At 36.5% G+C, this 20,396-nt stretch overlaps 1 protein-coding gene and 1 long non-coding RNA gene across 2 annotated transcripts in view; both read left to right on the top strand.

Moving 5' to 3' along the window:
* Positions 1–5,798, top strand: part of LOC139730956 (LHFPL tetraspan subfamily member 2a protein-like) — a 50,456-nt gene extending 44,658 nt beyond the window's left edge. Inside the window, exon 3 of the mRNA XM_071641837.1 lies at positions 4,748–5,798. Coding sequence (XP_071497938.1) covers positions 4,748–5,004 — 257 coding nt within the window. The 3' untranslated portion in view covers positions 5,005–5,798. The remainder of the gene's footprint in view (positions 1–4,747) is intronic.
* A 7,248-nt stretch (positions 5,799–13,046) lies between these two features.
* LOC139730955 (uncharacterized) lies at positions 13,047–17,588 on the top strand. Its single transcript, XR_011710948.1, has 5 exons — positions 13,047–13,273; positions 15,061–15,204; positions 15,808–15,914; positions 16,332–16,482; positions 17,441–17,588. It is a non-coding gene; the product is annotated as an uncharacterized lncRNA (long non-coding RNA).
* Positions 17,589–20,396: the final 2,808 nt, after the last annotated feature.

The following is a 20,396-nucleotide window of genomic DNA, read 5'->3' as shown; positions in this document are numbered from 1 at the left end:
TTGACAGATACGATATCTCTCTTTTATGATGGAAAATATGCAAAACTTGTAAACTTGAAACTTTCCTCCTATTTGTCTTCATATAGTTTCACGAATCTTTCCCTGTGCTATTTTTGGTGACTTTGGTACTCTTCTAATCAAAGTAAAGTTGAACGTTGCATGTGGAGTGCCGCTCTAAGGAAGGATTCTGACCTGGCCAACAAAGTTTGGAGGCTGCCCGTAGTCATGGCTGCCTTTTCATTCCCGAAGATAGAGGGGGAAAAGTGCATGCGATATCCCCTGCTACATTCTTCAGTTGAAATCAGCACCTGAGCCACAATAATGCAAGCAAACAGAATTTGTGTCAGTTTCACAAAGAAGTTTATTCGGTATTTAGTACTTAGGGTAGAATTGCCTTCTAAGCCCCTTCTTATCCTATCACCTTCATAAGAGTTGTTAGTCCAATCCTTATGCCCTTGTTTATTTCTTCTTTTCTTGGCTAGTGTCAAAAAACAGGAGAAAGTCATTCTGTTAGACCTCTGGCTTGTGTGGAGGACAAGGCAGCTCCACTTTATCAAGAGAAGTAGCTGAGCTAATCCTCAGATTTTGTTGAGGAATGCTGAAATGGAGATGAACAAGTTACAACTGGGCTTAATCTGTTATTGATCGTTTCGCTGATCCGCAATCTGCTACTTTGCAAGAGGATTGAAGATTCTTGTGACAGCGGAGAATAACTGTCTAGCTGAAGTTTTGCAAAGAGCAAAATTGAACTGTTGGCCAAACCCTGCTCTTGATCGAAGCTAAACAACAGAAACAACGCATTATCAGTGAAAGTTTTAAAGGGGAGATCCACTCAAAATATAAGTTAGTCTGATAAAAAAGAGTAAAATCTTACGAGTTCAATGGTTAAAAATGTCACTCCTTCAAAACAATTCAAGATGAGCCTAATATTTCACAGCATATCAAGATTTTAAACTATAAAACAATAGGCCTATTTTTTTTTTTTTTTTTTGCAGTCTCCTAACTTCACCCTTTCCTCTTGAGATGTTGGCTTCAATTGCTTACTGACAAGCAAATCTCTGAAACTTTCTTTATCCTCATCCCATTTAAAAAAAAACAAACTTCAGTTACTTGTGGTGAATATGTGAAAAAATGGCATTCTATCTTCCAAAAATTCCACAGTTCTTGTTATCATATTTACAATTAGAGCTGACTCTGTGCTTCTAAAAACCTCTTTCTGTTTAATAGTTATTCCTTGTTGGACAGGAAACATTCTCGTTCTTCAAGGTGCAGCAGCTGCACAATGTACACTGCTTAGAAGTGACCTGTAAAGTAGCTGAAGTCAGACAGATTTTTATGGACTCCAAGGCCCTTATGCAATGGAGTGCATTACACAGATATTGTCATGTGAACAATGATGATGATGATGATGATGATTATGATGATGACAATGATGATGGTGGTAATGGTGATGGTGGTGATGGTGGTGATAACAGTGCAGACATTACACATAAGTGCGGGATTTATAAGCATGCTTCATGTCCCTGGCCTTAAGTTTGGCAAGCGTCTCTCATCTTCTCGTGGTCTGATCCTGCCTTTATTGAGAGCTTCTAACCATCACAGCAATGATGAGCTATCTTTCATTAATGTGTCTGAATACAGGGAATCATGCAAATGTGCAGTCATGAAAAATGAAGATGAGTTCCTCGATTTGTGAACTTGGACGCAAGAGCATTCACTTATACCCCGTGCCATTCTTCCCCTGTCTTTAATTGATCAAAAATTTGTCTGGCTGTGGCATTGATGATATTAGACTGTGGTGCTCTAGACCCTCAGAAAGACAAGATATTCTGAAAGTTGCCAGGGAGTCAGAAATATGGAATGTGGACGCCTGCATTATTACGTTGATGGAGGGATTAAATCATACACACACACAGTTACTGCATGCACAAAGTCATTTATTGGTAGGGGAAATATGGGCTGGGGAGGAGAAACATAGTTTTCACTAACATGAAGAAGGAAGCCACTTTCTGTTGCGGCCTTCTGCTTTCATTTCCCCTCAACTGCTGACAATGTGCCATGAGGTGAGTCAGAGGGGGCTCTCACACTAATAAAGAAACTCGTTTGCAATCACGTTTCCAAACGTGTTTAGAATACCCAATCAAGTGTAATTCTAATGCAGAAATACATCACTTTGCTGACTGCTGACTGCAGACAACATTCCACACGACAGCTGCATCACAAATTCCACATTTGTCAATCAAACGTACGACACTTGATACACGTACATGCAAGAGTTTCACACTTGCACACATCATGGTTGGAAGTGTATGTTTTCAACTGTGTTTTAGAGGCCAAACCTTTCAGATTAAAAACATCCAGAATCCAGTGAAAGCCATTCAGAATTCACCTGGACTGCGGCTAGCCAGTTGATGTGACATAATGTGATGTGTTTGCGAGAAGCATGATTCAAATTTACATTCAGCTTTTAAAAAAAGCAAAACGGACTATCCTACAGTGTATGTGACTAGCATTAAACATGTTTCTAAACATATTTACAGACAAGTCATCTTGTGAGTATGAAAGCACCCAAAAGCCACATGAGGGGAGAGACCATGTGAAGATGAGAACCCATGATGGGGGGGGGGGGACCACAGCCTCCCCCCCCCCCCCCAAAGTATTGACTCAAAGTGATGACTTGTACCCCTAATGAGGAGTTCTAGACAAGAGACAAGGTATTAACCCCCAAACGTGTGAAAAACCATGTGTAAGACACAGCAACAAGTCAAAGCTAGACATATACATATAATAGATAATACATATACATATAAGAAGGATAGTTATTTTTGTCTTTAGGCTTCCATGACTCCAGCAAGTATGACTTTGATAGAAATGTAAGCATTTGCAATTGTTATCAATATTCCAACCTTAAATACTATATTCAATAATTGTCCCAGGGAAGTCCCAGCTGACCTTCAATTTCAGCAAAAACACAGAACGAAAATAAAACCAACGGAATGAGGAAATCCTGCTATGTGTATACTCAGCTAGCAAGTTCATATGAAACTTGATATCATTTCTACTCACAGCAAGTTTACATGAACTTAGATATCTTCTGTTATTCCCATGATCACATGATCATTCTTAAGTCAACAATTTATGAAAACGCACTCGCATACATTCATTACTTTGTGTATACGTGCAGTACGTGTTAAACATCCAGTCTCTACAATGAAGACCATACAGAAATTATTTCATTGGAGTTTAAGGTGTACAATTTTCTGGAGTGGATCTGCCAAAAATCTTGACATCATTGATTACTGATGTACTTTGCTTTTCTTATCAAAAGGAGCAAATGGGGAACACTCCTAGTAGACAGTTTAAAGGGATGGTATCGTTTTGGTTGAGATGGTGCTTCTGGTTTCCAACCCTGTTTTTATGACAGCTTTCAGAGATAAGGAGAATTCTTGTAGAAAAAATGAAAGAGCATATAATTCTAAGAGGAATTCAAAGTTTATTTGGTGAAAATTGGTTTTGAAATGGCTGAGATATCCGAAACAGAGCAATTCTACTAAAAGGTGAGACCCGCCTTTTATAAGGATTGTTTTGGTTTACTTTGTTTTTGGACATCTGAGCCATTTCAAAGTCAATTTTTATCAAATAAACTTTTAATTCCTCTTAGAATTGTATGGTTTCTAAGTATTTTGCAAAAAGCTATAAGCTGAATTCTCATCTCAACCAATAATGTACCATCCCTTTAACCCATTGAGGATGAGCTAATTTTGGTATAACACACATTTCCCATAGACACCTGTCCAAGTATACTCATGACTAGTCTTCAAGGGGTTAAGTATCTTTGACCAGTGTACTAAATGCTGTCAGAGATGGGAAAGGAAGACACTGGATCAAAACAGAGTCCAGGATGCCGGAAGAGTAGGATCGCATGACACGAAGTAACATCCTCTCCGAAGACATGATCCCGAGTCATGTTTCACCGCCGAGCATCAGAATGTTATGATCTCCCTGATTGTAGAGATCACAAAGCATTGTTTTAAAAAGGATACTCCATTCCAGACCATGTGAACCTAATGTGCAATATGGTCAAACTCAAGTTCTTACTTACATGAAACATCCGGACAGACAAAGCACTTGTGGTCACTCCCCTTAGACACACACACACACACACGCACACACACACACTATGAATATATTTAAAAGTGTGTCCTTTCAAGTTGCTGTTCCTTCCCCAAATGTTAATGAATACTGTTGTTAGACTGTAAGAAAGCAGTAAAAGCATACGTTCATTCTTGCAGTTTTTAAAGCAGTTTTGAGGTTTTATTCTTTGTTTACAACAGATGATGTCATAGGTGCAGTTATGATTATAAATCATGTTTGGCAAAAAGTTGCATTAGTTTGAAATGGGCACAGTGATAATCAAGATGCATGCATCTTAAAATGGTGTACTGTGCATATACAGGTTGCAGTGTCAAAATATTAGTTATGGTCTGAACAATCTACTTCTTTCCTGTGTGTTGGTATGACAAATCTAGTCACAAATCTGTCTCCATAGTCTTGGGTTAGGCAAGCATGTGTATTGTGTGTAAAAATAGAAGGAATAAATGACTTCGAGCGTGGGAACCAGTCAATGGCTCATACTTTCATTGTTTTTTGAAATCATAGATAATCTGATGTTGTCTCTTGAATCACTTACTTGGCTCAAATAGTGTCATTTGTTTTTGTTTTTCCTCCATCCACTTTGTTTCCCCAGGTTTGCTGATCATAATCTCGCTGGTTTTGTTCCCTGCTGGCTGGGGTGCAGAGCGGGTCCAGAATCTCTGCGGGACAGATGCGGCCCCATTTGAACTGGGAACCTGCTCCCTGGGCTGGTCCTTCTACGTCGCCGTGGGCGCCACCGTGGGCACGTTTGTCACCGCTGTCCTCTCGGTGCAGGCGGAGATTGCCACGTCCAGCGATGACATCCAGGACGAGATATCGCAAGGGAAGTACATCATATGTCTGCCTTGAGCGAAGGCTTGCTATCTCCCATGGTCTAACTCTCGTAGCAATCGGGACCAACAGAGGCTGTGAATTTGACCCCCATACTAGGACCAGGGCTGAGAACTCTTTGTAGATAAGCCCAGATTATTCCTTCCTGGGCTGGACTTAAGGGGGCTATAGTCAGTGTGACTAGACTTTCGATCAAAGTGTGAAATGATTGCTTTCTTCTTCTTTTTTTAAGTAATCTTACCCCTTGATAGTAAGCAATCAACTTGTGTTGTCTTTTCTCTTTGTCAGCGTTCATGTTCAGGTATTATTTATTTGCAGTCGTGATTAATGTGTACACTGTGGGATTTAGGTTGTCGAAATCTGGATATTACATGCTGTAACCTCCTGGTCCTTTCTGCTGCAACTTTATGGACTGGAGGGATCTTCTTCTTTATTATCTTGTGTGCTTATATGGCTACGATGAGAATTGGTTCCGGCCGTTAGCTACTGTTGTATTGCCCATTCTAGGAGCTGAGATTGATAACTGTAGAAGATAATTGTAATTATTTCTTCTTGTTTGTCATTGACTCAGATCAGTTTTTATGCTTTTGCAAAGTCAGAGCAGATCATTTCCTAGGGTTGGTATAACCCTGTGCCTGACCACTGATGTAAGACAATCTGATGTGAAGATGATAGAAATGAGAAACAAAAAAATGGTATTAGAAGCCCATTGGAAGAAAGCTAGAAAATGCCCATGAAATCTTCAGATAAAGATAGATCAAATGATTCTGACAAATGCTTTGTTTTTTCATTTGGAATATTGTCTTATTTAATTAGTGTAAAGTGACTGGTTCACACTTATCATACCCCGTATGTACTTGATTTCCAGTGTAGGCCCTTCTTCACTTTTAAGAACCAGGGTAAAGATGTGTTTTTTATTACAGCAATTGTTTGCTGTGTAATAAGCACTGTTTTTGCTTCATATTAATTTTGTTGGACAGAATGTTACTAGAAATGTCAGAATCTTTGAGAGAGATATCAAACATCCCAACCTTTGTTGAAGATTTTTTTTTCTTGAAATAAAGCTTTTCTTTTTGTTAATAATTTTTATTTCATTCTATGTGTTCATGTTTTTTGAGAAGAGAGAAAATCCTACATATTTGCTCTAGTTCTGAGCAGTGTCCATTGTAGCTTCGTAACCCATCCATTCCGCCCGATTCTTGCTGATCCTTTCTGATGCTTACGGAAATCGGCCGTGGCATATGTCATGTTGGGTCAGGTAGAGGAGTAGTCTTCACAAATCTTCTCTCTGGGCTCTGAAATTTGTTCAAGTGAAAACATAAATTCAAGTGTCACTGACTTGTTTTTTGTACACGTTTTTAGAAGTAAATCTATATTTTGTCAGTAAAATCAAAGGATGCTCTAACACACTGTCAGTGAGGATGTAATTGCAGTTTTGCTCTCGACACGGTCATGGGTCGCAAATCTTCCACCATGCACAAAGTGAAAGAAATCCATGTTCTGTTGCTGACTGATTGACAAACTTTTGTGTCAAGGGGAATGATACTCAAAACTTGGCCGTACATGTAGGTGTAAATATTTTGTAATTCATAATTGCAAGACAGTCTCCTTAACTGGCATTTACACTAGGCCTTTAAAGTCAAATGCCTGTACATATTCATATTAAATTTTCATCAAAGTAGTAAGAGAATTGCACAATAAAGAAAAAAAAATAGTATTTTCATTGGTAGTGAACCTATGATAAGAAAGTTAAAGATTTTAATATTTGTAAATCTTTGGGGGGAAAAAAGAGAAATAGTGCTCACAACATGTAGCCTTCAGTGTGGAACGGCATTTTACTTCAATGTGCTGTGAATCATTTCTTGCATGTCTTTCAAACTACTGTGAAACGAGGAATGTTCGCATGCATTTTGATTTTGCAAATTTCGCGAGCGCCAACATTCACGAAATTAAATTGCACACGAAAGTTCTTGTCTACACAATATGCATTGGATGCCAGTGGCATTTCGCGAAAATTTCTTGGCGCGAATATATCGTGTTTTACAGTATGTCATGTATGAAAGGAGTATCTCTTAAGAGTGGTTAGCTGGCTGGGTGTTTTTATCAGACAAGCAGGAAATGCAACTCTTATGACCATGTCAACTCGTCTTGAAATTTGATCTGAATTTTGTTTTATTTCAGAGACATAGGGCAAATAAGATAAGCTGGCAATATGTTGTGTGAGTGATTTGAATTTGAATCTCGTAATTTCTTTGTGACTCTAGCAAGAGGGCTTTCAGAAATACCAACATACATTTTTTTTTTTTCAATTGCTTATGTGTATGCATCATTGCAAACTATAATCATGGCTGAAAATCCATCACATTACCAGGAACTTGAGAACCCACAATATGTCCTTATAGTTACCCTTTTAACCAATAATTAGGCAGCATGCTTTTATTCCTCGGTCATGTTTTGATATGTTGCAAAAGAGAGCAAGGAAAAACATCCCGTATGTTTGCCTTACCAATATTTGTGCATTGTGTCTCAACAAAATTGTCGGATCGAGACAGTAATGTGTCTGCAACTTCCTCCTTGATATCCATTTAAAGCAGAGAAGGATATTTAGGGCTTCAAGTGAATCGCCTGGATGTCATTTTAAGAACAATTGTCAATGAGTCTTTTCAGTGTTTTCCGTCGCAACCTGGTAACAGGAAATCCTGAGAATATCTCTGCTCAATTTAAATGTCCAGGTTGATTTCCTTTTCCACGAACCTGAAGGTAACGGTGAACTTCAGAAGATATCTATCAAATCAAGAAAGTGTCCAGATTATTCTTTCTGCTACTCCCATTTCATTATAGATCCTCTTTGAGACTGAGCGGAGTGCTGGCAATCCACTGCAGTAAAGAAAAGTTTTGTCATATCTATTCTTGTTCTCTGACCATGAGCTGTAGAGCAAATTAGCTGTTTATACTTCAGGGATTGAATAGTTGAGGTATTTCATGGTAATTGCTGTTGTTGGAGGCAAATATGCAATCCTTTATACTGTCAAGTACAACACGTTTGTCAAAGTATCAATAAGATATTTTTTGTATGTAAAAAAGAGTGATGGGACATTTTACAGGCTCAAAAAAACCCAAAAAGCTTGCTTGCTTTGGGCAACCCAGACTGTCTCTAGGTTAAGTAGATTTAAGCACATTTGACTATTGTATTTACATAATTTATTATGAGACACTTGCTGACTTTTGTGATTTAGCAAGTGTAGTTTTGTTTTTTGTGTCGCCTTGCAGATAGTTGTGAAAATGGTTTGTTCTCTCTTCCAAGTCTGTTTTCTTTCTATCTTGTCAAAGACATCGATGACAGTTTTATTATCATTTGACTTATGTATTATGATGTATTAGCTACATGTATATTGTACGATGTGTTAAGTGGAAGTCAGTTCTTTGTTACAACTCATGTCGATTACGCATGTAATGTATTTCATGTCTTGGAAGTGTGTTAGTTACCTCACAGTTGGTACACATAGTGGTATAATCTCTTCAAAGTAATCTGAAATGTTGATTCTCCATAAAGGCAGTTGTTTGTGTAAATTTTCCAGTCTAACTTGCTTCATCATGTTTCTTTCATTGGTGTACAAGTAGTTTTTAGAAAACTGCATGGAATGTCATTGTATAAAGACTAAATCTTTATTTATCGAGAGTGTCATGACAACTGATCTTAAAGTGATGACATTAATGTTTTCTATGTATTTATTTGCAGTCTGTATATTTGAAGTGTTGAGTTTAAATGTAAAAAGATGAGTTTCCTTTAGATTTTCTTAAAGGGGTATCAGTAATGTTTCTGGGGTTTCCCATATGTTTTCTGTAAATGAAAGTGTTTATGAACATGCACAACTCAACATTTGTACTCTATGAAGGAGCTCTGGATTAAAGTTTACGTAAACTTTTAAAGCCATGTTTGCCTACTTCTCAATTTTATATGTGTGGTTTTCAGCACTTCTATTGACTTACAATGACTATGGTTCCTGTTTTTTTTTTTGTCTTCTTAGTCATCCCCTCTTCTCTTTTTCCTTTTATTTTTCCCCGTCTTTCATACTTTCTTCTTGTAATCATGGTATGACCTAATTACAATTAGATGATAGGAAAGACATAAACAGATATAGAACCATATAATGGAAAGTTGTGTGTCAGTGTTGGTGAAAAGTGTGTGCATTGGGAGGGGGAAGCACGGAGGAAAAAAGACACGATGCATTGGCAACTATTACTTTTATAAGTGTCATATTGATGGCCCAATGGGCAGCTAAAATTCAAGATAAATTTGTTGTTGTTGTTTTTTTTTTTGCACTACATTCATTTTTTTGTTTGGGCCACCAAAACAAAAGTCAAATTCAAAGATTTTAGTGGTCTGAATGGGATGCCAGAGGAAAAAAAAAAACCAATAGTGTCAAGCCCATATATATATACACTCAGCAAAAAAGGAAAGTAAACACTTTTTCAAATTCATATTTCTCTTAGAATATTTGACCAAAAACCAATGTATTATATACCGTAAAGGTAATTTAAAGGGACTGTACAGTACTGGTTGAGGTAGGGATTCATGTTTTGAACATTCCCCAGTGAGATAATGAAAAGCCTCTTATGAAATATGAAAGAGCATGTAATTTTAAGAAGGATTCAACGATTACAAGCCTGTATTTGATGAAAATTGGTTTTCAAATGGCTGAGATATCCCAAGAAGTGCTAATAATAAAAGGCGACATGCCCCAACTGTATTAGTATCTCTTTGTTTCACCTTGTCTTTGAATATCTCAGCCATTTCAAAACCGATTTTCATCGAATACATTTTTGATACCCCTTAGAACTGCATGCTCTTTGACATCTCTTAGAGTGGTTTCTGAATATCTCACAAAATATTAAAAGCTAAATCTACCCCACGACCAGAACTGTACACACCCTTTAATTGGCTATACTTGTGGCAGGTCAATTAAAGGGGCAAAGTTATGCATGATTGAACACATCCGTTTCTCTCTTCCAAGGCACAAAAGTAAAGATTGCAAAAATGAACAAGTTGTCTCGTATGCAGAAGTGCTCTTCCTTACATCAGTGAGAAAAAAACAAAAACAAACAAACACAAATTGAGCGCAAGATGCATGGACTAGAAATTTGCAGAAATAAACTTATGATCTCTATAATGTCTTTGTAGTTGCAAATATAAAGAAAGGGGACAGATAATTTTGATAGGAAAATGAGGACTCTTCTGTCAAATCCAAATTAAAATGACATTAAAGAAGAAGCAATATTAAGAAAAATGTTAACAATTTGAATTGTTATCGCAAATTAGGAAAATTGAAAGCAATATTTGGGCCTTGAATTTGTCTCACGAATTCTTAAATTCCTAAATTAAAAGAATGACAAAGAAATTCTGTACATTTAATCACCTTTGTGGCTTTACTACCCATTGGCAGAAAATTCATATTTCTCCCTTTAGCTTCCCACTTTGTTTTTAAGGCTTTATAAAGAGATACAAGAGAACAAAAACTTTTTTTCTTGCTGTTTCATTCATTTCTATCATTGTGGACATAGGGCATTTGTGTGTGAATGACAACATGTCAATTTTGCAATTTTTTACTTAGTACCTTGGACGACAAAAATGAATGTGCTCAGTCATGCGTAAATTTACCCTTTGTCTTGACCTACCAGGTTGATAAATTTGTATGTAATACATTGGTTTCTAAACCAAAATCTTGTATGAAAAATATGAACTAGAAAAAGTATTTACTTTTTTTGTGTGTATTAATGTATGTGTGTCTGTAGCTTTCACTGTTTTCGGAACAAACTAGCATCTTGTTTTCATCACAATCATGTATTGGAGATTCTATATGCAAAAAAAAAAAAAAAAAAAAAAAAATCAGCAAGCAACATCTGCTGCGTAGAAACAGATATCAAGGAATCCGGGAGAATCGTGCTACATTGTAAGGTGCTGCAATTTCGTTCAATATAAGTAGGTTATAACCCAGGGCAAAAAGTTTTACAATTTAACAATCTTACGGGCAGAGTTCACATGTGAAAGGGGCGTGTTATGTGACTATTCAGCTCAAAGGGTGGTCGGGATGTAACAACCACAGAGTCGAGATTGTATATTATCTATGTGCGTATCCTCATAAATGGTTACATCATTGTAGCTCTATGGTTACATCACTCATCGCTCCTGATCCATCATCGGAACGAAATATTTAGAACACAGGGAAAGAGTAAAATAATCCAGACAGATATTTACAAGGCAATTGCGTTGCCATACCGAATACGTATGTCTGCCAGCACGTCCTGTGTTTTCGTTCAAGCGGGGCCAAATTCTTCTGATCTTGGCCTACAATACACGTCTTTCTCCCTTCTGCTGTCTGGAAAAGGTATTTAGTCCTTTCCCAAATTTTTCTTGCCCCCACTTTTCTTTGGACAAGAACATCAGCAACCATGCTCTTGGTTCATTCACCACTCAAGTCGTTTCTGTAAATACGCTTTAGTCAGCCGTTGTGAAGAAGACTGTTTGCCCAAAACTAGCTCGAGTAAACTTGATCACAAAATATAGTTAGAATTATGAAGCGAAAATTGCGTGTAGTTTGGGCTCGGCTTCGTTCAATTTGTGGTCACGATGTGATACATTACAGAAAGAAAAAAAATGTAAACTAGTTATGTTTGCTTTTCAGTCGCAAATCTTGACAACGGAAGATTCCTGATGCACTTAAATAAGATAGAGGATAGACATAGACGACGAGTTGGTTATCCAGTCAGCCAGCCACGCGCTGTTATTGAAGTTACTTTATGCACGATAAATTGGAAGTGAAAATGGGGGAATGAGTGTAAGAAAGAGACTTCCAGTTACTCTCTTTAATTCAGGACAGATCGTTCTTGATATCACCTTTCACGTTCACCAAGTATATAACATTATCAAAGTAACATTATCAAAATACTTGATGTTGTCAAGAATTAGAACTATTTCACAGAGCCTCAAAGAATTTTTTTTCTTCCAATTACATCCTTCCTACCGTAAATTTGAACCCTCCTCAATGCACGTGGGTCAACTTACTGATTTGTGTGTTATTTACTTTTTTTTTCTCTCTCTCTCTGTCTCTTTTCCTTGAGCAAATAAATCCGGATATATCTGAGTATAGTTCGATGAACTGGAGTGACCCAAACTTCACCTCTATGAAAGATATATTGTTTACGGTCAGCAGGGACCTCCAAACGAAAAAGAAAATTCCCAGACGAATTAACCAGGTCAAAATGTCTGAATTCCCGTTTTTTCCTCATCTTTTTTGTTTTATTTTTCAGAAAAAAACGGGGGGGGGGGGGTGGGGGGGGGATAAGACGGAATTACTTTGGTTGCAGATTTTCATCGGGGGTTAATTTATTTGTTTCTGTGTTTTAAGGCTTACAGTATATTTCATCATTTCTGGATTACGGTAGTCTGGCCCGTATGGTATATGATACCATACTTTATAGGCGTTATCAAAACACAATCTTTTTCGCGAAGTCATGAATAAAATGCTTTGGGGTTGTTTAGAAATACATAGTAGACCAGCCAAACCTCAAAAAAGGCTCTAGATAAGGATTCGACGGCATTTTTTGTTAATGCTCCGTTCTCATACTGAAAGTCTTGCAAAAATACTAAGGAATAGCGTACGGCCGGATGTCACGCGCATTTTTGCCGAAAAATGTCATTTTTAGCACAAAATTCAGAAGCATGTCAAAAATCACGATTTTTATTTTTTGCTTGCATTCAATTGATATTTGAAAGATCATGAGTTTCAATTGTCCCTTTTAATGAAATTGCAATTTAAATGTGTTTCCTTAGCATTTTAAAAAGTCATTTTGTACAGCCATATATGGGGCTCTCAAATGTTTGGGTGTTGTTTTTTCGAAATAATATTCACAGATTACTTAACGTTCTGCAAAGTTTGCTTTTCCAAGCTAATAAGATGATCTTCCAAAAGTACTTTAATGTTTTATAAAACTACAAGTGCTTCTTTAATTGAATGTGTCAATATTATTTCTAGTTTTCGTGAAGAAATCTTTACTTTTAATCAAAACTCTGAACTTGCAGGAACTCAGAAAATGCATTTTCCGAGCATTTTCCAGTAGCCCCGCGCAGCTTGTGTGCGCGCGAATACTTAATACGTGTGCGTACGTCTACCACGCACTACCCCTACGATCTAGCTACATACAGGTAAAATCTCTCGCGCGAGAGCTGCATGTTTCGGTCGTTGAGTTGGAAACGTGGTGACTGGAAAAGGGACTATTTCCTTCGAATGTAAGTAACTTAGTAAATAAATACATAGTTCCTTATTGCACTGCATAACGGAACTTAAAAATCTGTTTTGATCTATTAGTTAGATATACAACTTTGATCTGAGACTTGGTTAATATCAAGGTTCAAGCGCTAGTACTACGTTAGGCCGATGTCTTTAATTACTGTATTTCGCACCGATCCCGTGGGCGCGGGCATGCCTACCAACCCCCGGGCCGCCACCCGACCGTGCCGGCGGTGTTTGTTAGTGGAACAGCGATTATTCCGTAAAGCACGTCTTGACACGGTGCGAAAAGAGGCCTAACAAACATTAGGTCTACGTCTAGATTTAGGTGTCTTGTTAGTTCGATCTAGGTTTGTAATTTATGGCCTCATCACATGCAGTTGGACTGAATCCTCGTCTACTGTTAGGTCTAATCTATCTAACGGTAATACACTCTCTCTAACTGTTAATACTAACGTTAGTGTTAGACATTCTAGCTAGTAGGTGTAGTGTTACTCTAACGACGAATGTTAGTGTTAGTGCTAGAATGTACGGCTACGCCTGTTATTATGCCAAAACAATTCAATCGGGCTAGGCCCTATGACACTAGTAGTATAATCACAATGAACTTAACACCTAACGTTAGCACATTAGCAGTTGTATAACGTGGACAGTACAGGTCCACTACTACTAACGTTACTGCGCTGGTTAGATGTATTTCTATTTGTAGGGCTAGAGCCAGGTCCAGGGCAAGGGGCTGTAGACTATAGAAAATCTAGAGAAGATGTAGATGTAGATCTACCAACGTTTAGAGTCTAATAGTAATATACTAGACCTACAATATAAAATCTAGGGCCGGGGTCTGAAGCATAAATAGCTGGCGTCTGGAATTAGGATCTAGGTCTAACCTTAGTCAAGATCTGGGCCACTGATTCTACCTAACGTTAGAGGTTTCTAGTAATCTACTACTCATATCTAGGCAGTTTTGTTGTAAAGACCCAGCTTACTAGGCCTAGCTAGACCTAAGTTTAGGCATCTAGAGGTTCTAAAATCTATGCATAATAATTATACTATATATGTAGGCTAACTTTGATCAAAAAGTTCATGTTAGATCTAACATTAGAAGATCCTAACATTAGCTCTAACGTGAATTATCTAGGCTAATATTAGTCTCTAGAGCAGAGGTCTAAGGTTGATTCCACTCTTTCTGGTATTTGTAGACCTGTGGGTTCAGAAAAAGAGTCTAGGATTTAGGCCTAGGTGTTTTATATAAAAGCGAGTCTACAACCAAGTGATCTTGCCATTCGAATATGCCTGAAAGAGAGAGAGAGAGAGAGAGAGAGAAAGTGTTCAGTCCTGACTGCCAACCTCTCCTAATCTGTGAATCATTTACATGTACTCTTCTAGTTTACAAATAGATCTAGTCAAAGAGAAACTATTTAGAAATGTCTTTACTCATAAGTACCAAGTTCTTATGTTAATGTCTCAAAGAATAAAGGTTCATTTGAAAAAATGTAAATATTACATTTTTAATGGATCATTTATACCGACTCACTGAAACCTAAATATCTTCTTCTTTTTTAACTTTTTAAAAACCAAAAAAAAAAATCATCTTAATGAAAGAGATATATTTTTAGTTATAATTGATTTGCATGGGAAACAAAGAAAATTATGTCAATGTCAAGATGCCTTTTCAAAACAATTAAATTTCAAATTGATTTTATTTTTTGTTCACTATTTAGCTTATAATGCTCTGCTTTAAAGATGAAAAAAAAATTATTTGAGTCGTGTTGATTTCTGTTTTCAGCTAGATGTACCAACAAGTGGACAGACTGAGTCTTGTCTTCAAACTTCACCAAAGAGAGAGACATATGCCTATTCTGACTTGCCAAAATCTAATTGTAAAGACTGAGCTCTTTCTACCTGCAACAAATTGCAGAACAACCAGAAGGTAAGAAACGGTAAATGTCTTAAATAGCGGTCTAATTTGAAATATCTTTTAAATACTAACTTACTAAGTGTTTGATTATCAAATGTATCACTTCAGTGCCCAGTTGAAAATAATGCCAAATCTAAATACATTGAGTATCAAATATTCCTATTCCATTTGAATAAATTGTAACAAGCATGTTTTCGCTTTGACAGTTGTATTACAATGCAGTGTACAAATACTTTGCAAACAAAGAGAGGAGAATAATCTTATACACGTGTATCTCCATTTATATAATAAGGGGAGCAAATCTATGATCGGATGTGTATTCTTGTTTTCTTGTAAATTCATTGCATGTTCTATTGTAGAGGATCATATGAAAGAACGGTATTCTATCTACTGAAGATGAGATCATATAAAAATCAAACATAAATGTAATCAAGTAAGATATTATATGTAATGAAATATTTCTCAACCATGTCAATTGGCACAAGTGTTTAATGTGTGCACAAATGAAAATACGTCTGTAGTCACAGATCAATTAACTTTCCATTGTTATTATGTTGCGTTAAGTATGACGTAAGGGTGATATGCTGTGATGTATTGTTCTTTATTTTTATCAAGGTGTCACCAACAAATGGACATGCTGAGTTTGAGATCACATCCACTAGAGTGAGGGGGAGATAGAAAGATGTCTTGACTGCGATGTGAATGCCCTTTCCAGCTCAGAAGTAAGTGTCATCGATTTGAAATTAGGAATATCATCTCATGAATACAAATCGATTTATGCAAGGAAATCATATCCTAATCCACATACAAATGAGAGCATGATACAATCAAATATTTGTGTACAGGAATTACAGGTGTCAAGATGACTTCCATCCTGCATAATTCATTTTCAGTAAGATATGGCTTTAGAGCATCAAAGATGATAATAACAATGACATGATTAATGTATTACATGTAAGACAAATTAATGTTGACAGTGACCTGAAGATCCAAAATCTCATACTAAGGGATTCATGAGATCGTGATGATTAATTCTAATTCATGATGAATGTGTTTGTTTATGTTGCAGTATGATTATCCTGTTTCACTCATAAAAATGATAACTTATTTAAGTTTTTGTTAATTGTATTTTCGACCAGAATTAGCACAAAGTGGACAAAATGGACCCTGCAAACCACAGCCAACTACGGACAAGAGAGAGAGAGAGAGAAAAAAGAAAGAGAGAGATGTCCTGACTACCAACCTCTAATCTGTGCATCCTGCACTCTATTTCGAAAGGAAATGTGGGAGGTAAGCAATAATACATGTACATGTAAAATGTAAACCCCAATATGTTGGAATATTTTGTCAAGCCTTTGACATCTTGACCAAATTTTTGACTGTCGATCGTTCATTGGGCAGAAAATTAACGCATGTTTTGCTAAATGAATGCAGTACTGCATATGCATGTAGTCAATCACTCCAACAACGAAGATTTACATGAATTAACGCTGATTATTATTTTTTTTTTAGCCTCTGTCAAAGATGGTTGCAGGAGTTTTTATGTTGTTGCAGTCATCATTCACACGCACATCTGTCCTATTCTCATCTTGCAATAACTTAACATTTACTCAGCAGATCATCTTCAACTTTGGTTTTATACAGAAGAGATGATTACCTGCTGAGCCTTGTACAAGTAGCATTTTAGTTATTGTTGTGATTTTGCTGCTGATTGTAAATTACAGGGAAACCCTGATTTTTATTGACTGTAGAGCATTGCTACCATGACATTATATTTACCTTCGGATGGCAAAGTTACCATAACCTCTAAGCAATTTGACTTTGATTAGTTATGAGGGTATTGATGTGAAAGGTCACAGGGACATTATATGCACGAAAGTGTTGAATGTATCCAGTTGCAGTATCAGGCAAGCACTACCTTGAAATTCTTCTGAATGGAATAAAAAGCTTAATGGAAAGAATTGGATATTTGGATCATGAAAGTTTCCTACATTTTATATTTCATCGTGTACTCACGGTTAAATTGCTACAATTAGGATCTACTGTATAAAATAATATACTTTACAGTTTCAAGGAAACACTACATATAGAGGAAATCAAGTAACCGTATGTCTTTATTAGCCTATATGTCACTGTGTCTTCACCAAAGATTAAAATGCCCATGTCACTTTCCTCATCAAGTAAAGACAGATACACCATTCTTTCTCTCTCTCTCTCTCTCTCTCTCTCTCTCTCTGTCTCTCTCCAGAAACAACCCTGCCAGGCTATCCGGTCCGCATCCAGATTCCGTATGAAGGATGTCATCAGAACCTGAACTTACATGTGGAATGCATCCATCTAAACTTCTCAAATATAATCACAATGTGCTTTCAGAACTATTATAGAAGTTGAATATATAAAAGACATGTGTATATATTAGACATTTCTACTAATCCTGATTAAATGCTTCTTTTCTAATCTTTTTTTTCTTTTTTTTTCCCTTAGTGATGAAGTAAAACAAGACCTGATATCAAAATGTGCACAACACTACTTGGCAAAGAGCATTTACAATATGATTTGATGTAGATCTACTTCCAATTTTGATGGCAGCATTAAAGGGATGAGGGATGGCCTACTTTTGGTTGAGATGGGGGCTGATATGGAGATTTTGTAAAATAATGAGAACCCTGTTACGAAATATTAAAGAGTAAACAATACCAAGAGGAATTCCAAATTTATTTGTTAAAAATTGGTTTTGAAAAGGCTGAGATGTACAAAAACAAAGAGGTCCTAATAAAGGTGGCACCCACTTCTAATTATTATCATTCTGTGTCACTTTTTAAAAAAATTTCTCGGCCGTTTCAAAACCAAGAACTTTAATCAAACAAACTTCAAATTACTCTAAGAATTTGAATCTCTTTCATATTTCATAAGTTGTTTTTATTTGCTTGCAAAAAGTTAAAGTCTGAATCTCCATCTCAACCAAAACTATACCATGCCTTTGAGACTCACAGTTACAAGCCGCATACTAGTAGTTCATGGAAATTGATCCTGTTATTTCCTTTGAAGCCCAAACGCCAACATTTTAATCCTGTCAGATTGGAATGTCTTTTGTTTTTGTTTTTATGGGGGGGGGGGGGGCAACAAAAGGGAAGTGAACTTTACCTTTCTTCATCAGTTGGAGGAAAATATGTGACATGTTAGTCAGAAAAAAAAAACTGCACGTTGAAGAGCTTAAAAAGAGAACATTTCACAAAATAACAGTTGGTGAATCTGAAGGGAAAGAGCATAGAGCATGTTTTTTCTTTTCTAGTTTAAGATATAAAAGAATAGTATGTAGCTTAAAGGAACGAACATAAGTAAAATGTTTCAATCCAAACGCCAAGTACAAGAAGTAGTGAAAAGAAAATGTACTGGTCAAGATGTATGTTTTGCCAGGTTTTCTTTCACATGTGCCATAATTGTCATGATGTTGGTAATACTGTAATATATGTTAGCTATTCAGGGCCCCAGCAATGTATTCTGGTACTTGGAATGAGGGAAAGTATTAGAGGGAAATACCGGTACCATGCATTTTGGAGAGGTGATTTTTTTTTCTTCATTGAGAGACGAGTATTCAGTACAGATACCTTATCACACTGGTTTGCAGAACACAAAAATAATATCAGACTAAAAGTAGATTTTTAAAAATTTGGCAGTCACCATTCTAATTTAGTTGTACATTGACGAAAGTTCAATGCAACAGCGTACAGTCATAATTAGCTAGGATATGTAACCACAAATTTTTAAAAAGATAGAGATATTGAAATATTGCTTAAAGAGAACATTTTGTTTTTCTAACTGGTGTAACGTTTGTGATGCTGGACACATTATAGTATATGTCACATTAAAAAAAAAAATTGAGGCTGTCAATGCAGTTAATGTAGTCAGCGCAATTTGTATTTTTCAAACTCTTTTGATGTATATCACAGAGATTTGTTCATGAAAGACATTTTCACTGAGGACTCATTCTTTTCTAAAGCTTTTAATCATTTAAGAAGATTGCTTTCAGATGGATTTTTTTGTTTGTTTTTAGATGTCCACAAATGGAGACTGAGGTTCTTTACCTTTCAAAACGAAATACTGTTGAAGAGAAATAATTATATATATTTTGCAGGATTCAAGCATGTTCTTACTGTGTATGGTATTCTAATCAGCATTTTGGTAACCAGCAACATAGATGTCAAGTGCTGCTATTCTAGTAAATGTACGCTAATGGCAAATCATTGCTTTAAAAAAGAGAAATTGCCTCGTTTACTGTTTACTGTATTTCATTCGTGAACGCTGTTTGAGACGGTGGTTGCGGGCGTGTGCACATTGCGTAGTACGTTTTGTTGGTTGACTGGGAATTTAGAGTGTTGGTGATAACTGAAATGATTTTTTTTTTTCACAAATTTGTGATAATATAGAAAAAAATCGAATTGCAAACAAACAAGTTGTTACATGTCTGCTCCAAGGACATAGAACTTGGCCAAGGATTAATATAATCTGCAATATAGACTCGATGATATAACCGACTTAATGATGGGAAGGGGAAATAAAGCTGTTATTGCATTGTACGCATTTCACTTCTACTTCCTTTTCGCTTCTTATTTTCTCTTTTGAGGGTGATATTTGCCTTACTTTTTCACACAAATCCGGGATACATTATAACATTTTTATGTCGCCGACTAAGTGTGCGTTCTAAACAACGTTCATGTCAACAATCAACCATCATAAAAGAAACATTTAGTATAAGTCTTCTGCGGGAGAATAAATCAAAATAAAATGCAAACACCTCGCCTTAGAACATTACAAAAGTAAAAGTGATTTCGTGCCTATCCCTTGCAGGGCTCCGTTTCAGGGCCTGAGAATGCAAACTATATAGCATTACGAATTCCAAAGCATTCTCGGGGGAAGGGGTGAGTATGCAGGATGGGAGATTTGGTATCGTAATTTTTCCCAGTAACATGTGATTTGTTATCACGGTTTCCATGACAACCATTTCCGAACATAGTAAACAATTTTATATAACTCTTAGGTTTCATTGTTAAACATAGATTAGTTAGATTGACACATTTTTCACACACACACAAAATGTTTCAACACTTTCGTACGTTTTACAATTATGAATATTTGAAATTTTCAGGGAGTGACCTAATGATGATCAGTTGCCATGGTAACAACACTACTGATTTTATTTATTT

This window comes from Diadema antillarum, unplaced genomic scaffold, assembly GCF_040938485.1.
Source record: "Diadema antillarum isolate AM-2024a unplaced genomic scaffold, OU_Dant_1.0 seq00000345_RagTag, whole genome shotgun sequence".
NCBI classification, from domain to species: Eukaryota; Metazoa; Echinodermata; class Echinoidea; order Diadematoida; family Diadematidae; genus Diadema; species Diadema antillarum.
This window is presented reverse-complemented; position numbering and strand designations above follow the sequence as displayed.